Source organism: Cyprinus carpio, chromosome B3 (assembly GCF_018340385.1).
Source record: "Cyprinus carpio isolate SPL01 chromosome B3, ASM1834038v1, whole genome shotgun sequence".
Lineage (NCBI taxonomy): Eukaryota > Metazoa > Chordata > Actinopteri > Cypriniformes > Cyprinidae > Cyprinus > Cyprinus carpio.
The window spans coordinates 12,015,460-12,023,800 of record NC_056599.1 but is presented as its reverse complement, the minus strand read 5'-3'; the positions used below and the strand labels follow the sequence as shown (position 1 = coordinate 12,023,800).

The 8,341-nt window shown below is 35.9% G+C and overlaps 2 protein-coding genes across 4 annotated transcripts in view; one reads left to right on the top strand and one right to left on the bottom strand.

The window, feature by feature from the left end:
* Positions 1-2,213: 2,213 nt before the first annotated feature.
* Positions 2,214-5,054, top strand: LOC109056933 (serotonin N-acetyltransferase-like). The gene is made up of 3 exons (XM_019074122.2): positions 2,214-2,685; positions 3,783-3,937; positions 4,040-5,054. The coding sequence occupies exons 1-3, from the start codon at positions 2,520-2,522 to the stop codon at positions 4,343-4,345; spliced, it is 627 nt and encodes a 208-aa protein (XP_018929667.1). The 5' UTR covers positions 2,214-2,519; the 3' UTR covers positions 4,346-5,054.
* Positions 5,055-6,220: 1,166 nt separating this feature from the next.
* The window catches only part of LOC109056929 (inactive rhomboid protein 1), a 49,080-nt gene continuing 46,959 nt past the window's right edge, over positions 6,221-8,341 (bottom strand). For all 3 annotated transcript variants that reach the window (XM_042719710.1, XM_042719709.1, XM_042719711.1), the window contains one exon: positions 6,221-7,281. In XM_042719710.1, the coding sequence (XP_042575644.1) occupies positions 6,862-7,281 (420 nt within the window). In that variant the 3' untranslated portion in view covers positions 6,221-6,861. The remainder of the gene's footprint in view (positions 7,282-8,341) is intronic.

The following is an 8,341-nucleotide window of genomic DNA, read 5'->3' as shown; positions in this document are numbered from 1 at the left end:
ATTCCAAATGAAAACCTGGATAAGCAATGAGCTTTATGTGTGCAGATGATGAGACAACTGTATAAACAGCACATCTCTCTACACTCGCAACAATTGTAAACACGTGCCATGGGTCGACATGACGTCTACAGTCTGTTAAGCAACGTAGAGAAACATGGCGTCCTTCGCTGAACACCTGCTGACTGAACGACACCGGTGCTTTAAAAAGCAGGCAAGTTATTCAGTCATAAAATAAACCACAGACCCCATTATCATTGTCTGAGCACGCTAGTGGATCACCACAGAAATAATCATTCATGAGTCATACACATGGCTCAGTCGACAAACAAACAGAAGACTATAATACCACAGAGTTTGGGTCAGCTTGTGTTGGCCCTGAATGACATCCATTTGCCTCATAATAGCTGTTAGCCTATATTTAACTTGTCAGCAAGCGATTTATTATCTCTAATCTCAACTTCTGTGAAACACAATTGCTCTAATGTTAACATATAACATTATATTAATTGACTACTTAATTAAAATGCTACTAAAATATTAAAATTATATATTTAAAGTTTGTCTTTACAGGACTGAGGAAATAAAAGGATGTTAATATTATTCTGTGGAGTTTTCTCTGATGAACTGTTTCTGCATTAACGATTGTACACTGAGAGTAGTTCACCTGGTGATTGGAATTACTCTGAGACTTTGAGGAGTCGCTGAAGGTCATGTCATCTTAAAACGAAGTCCAGCATTAACCCAGAGCAGCTTCCTCTCATTGAGTCTGATGTGTCTGGAAGTAAAGAGCTGGATTCATCAGGCTTCAGCCAATTATTGAACTAAGTCAGTGGAATAGATATATTTAGTTTGTCTGATGTCATTTTAAAACCTTAATTTAAATGTTTGAGTACAAGTACAAGTGTGGATTTTAATTGGAATGTGTAATAGGACAATAATGAACTGATTTCATCTAATTTCCTGTTTGGGTTGCTCAAAAAAAAAAAAAAAAAAAAAAAAAAAAAAAAAAAAGCTGGGTTACACAAAAAAATGCCTAAAAATGACACACTATTATTTGGCTAGAAAATATACAGTATAAATAATTAATATTTATTAGAGTACTGATTCACACTTGATATGGCGAGTTGAGCGGATGTTCAGGTAAATGTAAGCCAGGTTATTAAAGGAAAAATATGCATCAAGAGTCACTTTCCTTTTTAATTAGGTGTTCAGCCCTCTTTGTGATGTGAAAAAATATCAAGTATTTCATTAATATAAATAAATATCATTAATATAAATAAATGTCAAAACATACACTATTGGGACAATATAGACATCTTGGGACAGTAATCTTTTTTACAGAAATTAATACTTTTATTTTATTGATCAAAGGTGTCAGTTAAGGCAGTTATAATACGTCTCTTTTAAATAAATGCTTCATATTCATCATCCTGAATAGCACAACTGTTTTCAACTTTGCAAATCAGCATATTAGAATAATTTCTGAAAGATCAAAAATTGTGGATTAATGATGCTGAGAAATCAGCTTGACATCACAGGAATAAATTACATATAAAAATATATTAAAGTAGAAAATGGTAAATTCAGATTGTAATAATATTTCATAATTTTACTGTTTTTACTGTATTTTGATCAAATAAATACAGCCTTGGTGAGCATTTACTTTACTAACAAACATTAAAAAATCTTACAGACCCCATTCAAAACCTTGTCGTTTTTGTCATAATCTGTAAAAAAAAAAAAATATTTACAGCTATTAATTTTACAATTGGTGCCACATGAATACTTTAAAAAAAACACACACCAACACACATGGATAGGTTTTACTTATACTTTGTTACATTGTGATGATTTTGATTTTGGTTAAGGGTAGTCCATACCAGTTAAAACTGTATTTTTGATCAAATAAATGCAGTTGAATTGTAGTGTAATGTTCATTATGCCTTGACAAACTGACAATAACCCAAAGATTTTGGAACTGTTACATGAGTGATGATACACCACTTCTGTTAACTGGCCCTGTGGGTGTATTTATCAGCGGATGCCATCCTTGTTCTCTCTTTAAGCAAGAATTTGGTAACACCAAATACGTAACAGAGCTGCCAGGGCTGGCGTAAACACTCCAAAGCTTTCTTTGGCTGTACAAACAGTTTCTGGGCGAGCACTGGGAGCTGCGTTGTGAGTAGGCTATTAGCACACAGACTCTTAGGAGATTGCTGCAGCTTCACCTGGCACGTGCGCACATCACTATCCCTCTAAAGACGGGACACTTTTACCAGATCGGGGCGGGCCGGGACAAAGAGAGTGACGGGGCCCGGGGAGGGTTAAAGAGGAGGAGGTAGTGTGATAGGACTCAAACACTTCAGACCGTAGAAGAGAGCGGCCGGACAAATCCACTGAGGGAAAGACAGCAGTGTCCTAAAACTCTGAAGTGAGGGAAAAATAAGAGCTGAAGAGGCTGCAATAGTATTTCAGACCGCGCTGTCCTCCAGCCGTCAGAAGTGTGTGTGTGTCAGACCATGGCACCGCAGGTCGTCAGCTCACCCTTCCTGAAGCCATTCTTTCTGAAGACACCGCTAAGTGTTGCCAGTTCTCGACGCCAGCGACGACACACCTTACCTGCCAGCGAGTTTCGAAATCTCACCCCACAGGACGCCATTAGTGTGTTTGAGATAGAGAGAGAAGGTAAGATGTTTCACACTCATGCTGGGGTTACATTGGGGTGCCGCAAATAGATTTACCAAAATACAGTGGCAGAATTACCTATTGATTGCGCAGTCAGTGTTAATAATCTGAAACATGTTTTTAGAGAAAAACACTCTTTTTGTGCTAGTTGTCCTGTAGTTGAATGTAGTTCAAGCAGCTCTTACACACTTGATCCCTGCTGAAGGCATTTCTCTAGGAAATCTGGTGGTTGGGTTGCTTAATTATTTAACTTATTTTAGCTATCTACTCTCTTACTTTTATTTCATTTTCTATAATGTTTTGCCAATATGTGCTAAAATACACCACCTTTTTGGGGTCAGTAAAAAAAAATTGTTTTAATAATACTTTTTTTAAATCAAGGATGCATTAATTACAGTATAGACATTTATAATATTACAAAAGATGTATATTTTAAATAAATGTTGTAATTTCTAACTTTATTTCTAACTTAAGTCAGAATTGTTTTTAGCATTTTCCTCAAAAATATTAAGCAGCACAACTGTTTTCAACATTGATAATAATAAGAAATGTTTCTTGAGCAGAAAATTATATTAGTAGCATATTAGATTAATAAATGATAGATCATGTGACACTGAAGACTGCAGTAATGATGCGGAAACATTACAGAAATAAATAAAATGTAAAAATATATCTTAGTAGAAAACACATTGTAAATTATAATAATATTTCACAATTTTTATAATATTTCACAAAATTTAACCCCCAAACTTTGAAAAAAAAGAAAAAAAAGAAAAATGGTTAATCTGGAAAATTGGGTATTTTACAATTAGTGCCCCATAGATTACTGTAAAAAACACACCAACAAACATCTGGATAGGCAACAAATGGTTTTACTTATACCATGTTATATTATTTCGGTTAAGGGCAGTTAATAATTCCTACCTGTTAAAATAAATCACCCCCTAAACTCTTTAAGAACTTCCCAAGTTCTAGAAAACTAGAAGACTCTAGTCAACGTGCTGATCTGATTGTGATAAACCTGATCATCTGCCGATAAGCTCTTGTTTTCATTGGTATAACAGGGTTGACTCACCCCTGTATTTTCCCCTCTGCAGCATTTATCTCTGTTTCCGGTGAATGTCCACTCACCCTTGATGAGGTGCTTAGTTTCCTGGGCCAGTGTCCTGAGCTCTCGATGGGATGGTTTGAAGAGGGTCAGTTGGTGGCCTTCATCATTGGATCTGGCTGGGACAAAGAGAAACTAGAACAGGTGAGAAGCATGATTCTTAAAAAAAAAAAAAACTGTTATCATGTAGATTAAGAACTTCACTTTGAGTTTACATTTTAACTCTCTTTTGATCATCTGATCCAGGAAGCCTTGAACACACATGTCCCAGACTCTCCCACGGTACACATCCACGTGTTGTCTGTGCACCGCCACTGTCGACAGCAGGGCAAAGGCTCCATCGTGCTTTGGCGATATCTGCAGTACCTGCGCTGTCTCCCCGGTCTACGCCGGGCCCTGCTGGTCTGTGAGGAGTTCCTGGTGCCCTTCTACCAGAAGGCTGGCTTTAAGGAGAAGGGTCCCTCAGCTGTCACTGTGGGGGCTATGACCTTCACAGAGATGGAGTATCAGCTTGGAGGCCTGGCTTATGCACGACGAAACAGCGGATGTTAGTTTATTTAGCTCATTCAATCCTGATTCAGGACACCATGTGTAGGTTCTGGACGGCTGTCGGCAATCACTGGCTCAAAGTCCTGAGCAAGAACCAGAGACTTACCTATGCACTCGTTTAAAGAGATCGAAGCAGTTACATTTGGGTATATGAAGGTTAAAGATGTTGGTTGTTTTACTGCATTTTTTTCTTGTGTACTCCCCAAGATATTCTGCACACTTTACTGGTCAAAAAACAGTGGTTGTATTTAACAATTAATAAGGAAATTTTAATTTTTTTGGAAAATCCATATTCACCATATTCATCAAAAATCAATTAGTTTGATCAATTAAAAAAAGATATTCTTTAATTTTAATAACATTTAACATTAACATTCTTCTGGTAAATATTCAACCATTCAAAATGTTAGGTCAGAAAAATAATAAAATAATTATTTAAAATTTGAGAATTTTATTTTTTATATATGTTCCCAACTCTTTGGATTGCAAGCGGACAATGAAATGTTGATTATATTGTTGTAGATTAAAATTGTCCTTATATATTACTGCATTTGTGATAATGCGCTTTGGAAATGCAACTATGTATACAGTGTATGAACTGATGTAAACTTTAATTAGAATGTCCATAAACGTTCTCTGTGGCATTAGTCATACTATCATGTGTATCTAATCAATAAAAATAAAAATCTAACAAGAAAGCTATATTGTTGTCATTTGTATTTTCTATGCACAGTGGGGAGAAAGCATTTCAGTAACACTACAATAAAGTTAGATGCAACTGACTTATATAACTGATGTAACTGACAATATTGACAACTTTTGTTTTTAATCATGTATTAGTAAATGTTGAAATTAACATTAACTAAGATTAATTAATGCTTCTCATTTTTACTGTAAATGGAACCTTATTGTAAAGTGTTACCAGCAATTTGGGTTTATGGATACATTTTTTTATTATCCTTGGTATCATCTTAAATTTTGTTCCAAAACTGGTCAGAGTGGTTTAGTATAGAAGTCTATTTCCGCCTCAGAGTTTAAAAAAAAAAAAGGGAGGAAATTTAAAATAAAAAAGTCACGCTGTGAGATTTAAGGACAGTTGTGAGATATGAAGTCACAATTATGAGAAATAGTCACCTTGCCACTTATAAACCCACAACTGCATAATATTAAGTCACTGTGAGATTCAAAGTTACAATTTTGATCTTAAGTCACAATTGCAAGGTACAAAGTCACAAATTACAAGAAAAAAGGTTACAGTTGTGAGATGTCACACTGTAAGAAATAAAGTTGCAATTATGAGAAATAAAGTCATATTGCTATATACTTCTATTGTGAGATGAAAAATAGTCACATGAGAAAAAGTTTCAGTTATGGGAAATAAAGTCACCTTGCTACTTACTGTATAAAGTCACAGTTGCATGATATTATGTCACTGTGATATATGAAGTTACAGTTATGAGAAAATAGTCACATTGCGAGATAAAAAGAAGCAGATTACCAGAAACAAGGTTACAATTGTGAGATATTAAGTTATACTGTAAGAAATAAAGCTGCAGTTATGAGAAATAATGTCACATCACGATATACTCATATTGTAAGGTGTAAAAATAGTCACATTGTGAGATAAAGTTTCAATTATGGGAAATAAAGTCACAATTTTCAGATAAGTCACTGAGATGAGTTGCAATTATGAGTAATTGTCACATTGAAAGATCTAAAATTGCAATTACGAGAAACAATGTCACAATTGTAAGACGTAATGTTTTAAAAGAAAGTTACCTTTTTTTTTTTTTTTTTGCTCTGAGGTGGAAATGGGCTATCATAATTTAGTGCTAGTTTAAGGTCTAGTAGACAAGAAAAACAGACAAACTTCAGAGGTGCAGGTTGTTTTAGCTGTATTCTTTAACAAGTGAGTAAATTGGGTAGCTAAAACACTACCCTTTCATAATCAACCATTACTCCATTAGAAGTAACACACAAATAAAAGAATATCATTTGAGTGCTCAACGTGTAACGAAAATATGGCAGTAGTAGGTACATTTATCAAGGCACCAAAGGTACAGAGTTTTTCGTCCCTGGATTCTGAGGTCGACTAAACAAAGACAAACCTACCCCCGACATGCTAAAACATAAAAAAGTACAACAATCAAATTGGAGAAGACGTGTTCTCCGTTTGGTGTACCAGTGCTTTTATTTTGACACTGCCTTCTGAGACTGTAGTGTGAAGAGAGTTTTTGGGCGAGGGTGACCCTGTTTTCATATGATTATCAGACACCCTTATCAATAGACTACATTAAACTTTATGGTACGTTAAAAAGTGATCTTCATTCCTAAAATCATGGTCAAAGTAGAGATCCAACTTACACTTGAGTAAAAAAAACAACAACAACACAAGCATACTGTCCAAGTTCACAGAAAGGGCTTCATTTGGGGCGAGACGAAGTGCAACTGGATGAACACTGACAGATGCAGATCAATGACCAATCGGATCCCTCTCTCCCCGAAGCCCCGCCTCTCCCTCAATGGAGGTGTGCATTGAGGTCATACTTCTCACAGAACTTGTCGGTGAAAGGAATGCAGGTGAGCAGCTCGCACCACTCACACTTGATGGGAGACACGTAGAAGAGCACCACGAGTCCCGCGAACAGGCCCACGAACACCACCAGGAAGATGATGATCTGGCAGCGCTTGCGGTACATGTCCAGGCGGCCGAAGCTGATGTAGGGCAGGAAGGCGAAGGAGAGGAAGAAGCCCGAGATGAATCCGCAGATGTGGGCGAAGTTATCGATCCAGGGCAGCAGGCCGAAGGCGAACAGAAAGAGCACCACGCACAGGAGCTTAGTGAAGGCCCTCCACGGCTGAGCCAGAATCTGCCAGCTCTGAATCAGCTCCACAAACAAACAGGCCAGGATTCCGAACTGAGAGCCAGCTGGACCCACCTAGAGACGCATGGAGACAGCAAAGGAAAGCTCAGTGCCAGTGATACATGAGTAAACTACCTTTTCCACCAAGATGGTGCTGGTTCTCTTAAAGGGATAGTTCACCAAAAAATGAAAATTCTGTCATTATTTACTCACCCTCATGTCGTTCTAAACCTGTAAGACCTCTGTTCATCTTCGGAACACAATTTAAGATATTTTGGATAGTATCACATGCGTAAACAACGTATGCTGTTCTGTGTCAGCAGCACTGTACGCAGATACGCTCTTTACGTTGTTTGCGCTTTGATCTGAACGTAAACAACGTATCTGCGTACACACGTTGCATACGTTGTTTACGTATGTGATACTCTCCAAATTGGCGCTATGGGGTGACGCGGAGAAGACGAATTGTTGAATAAAGTAATTTTTTTGTTTTCTTTGTGCACAAAAAGTATTCTCTTAACTTCATAAAATTATGGTTGAACCACTGGTGGCAGATGGATAATTTTAATGATCTCCTAGTTGAAAAAATCAGTCATAGAAATGTACAATTAAAATAAATAATTGTAAAATAAAAACTTAAAAGATGAAATTTTCTGTTACCAATCATCAAGTGACCATTAGCCAACACACTGTAAATTTACTAGCAATTTATAAAAGAAAATTGTGTAAAGAACTGTAAATGTGAATGTGTTGTTAAATTATTGAAAAATTTACTTAAAATCTTATGGGTGCTTTAAGAAAATATTTTAAATCAAAATGGTTTGGTTGTCTTCCAAACAATAGCATAACGGTCACACTGAAATAAATAGATATATAAATAAGTAATACAAAAATTGGTGTAGAAAAATAATTCAATTTTCTAGTAAATTTCACAAATAATTATAGAAACAGCAAGTAACACATTGATTTAAGCAGGAAATTGTGAAATAAAATTTAGTAAAACAGACTCCAATAATCTCTGTTGTATTTACAATTTTTTTTTTTTACAATGCATAAGTTAATATGTGGGTCAATGACAAAGAATGTCATCCATAATAAAGAAAATTAAAACATCATTCAAAAATCTAGCTTAAAA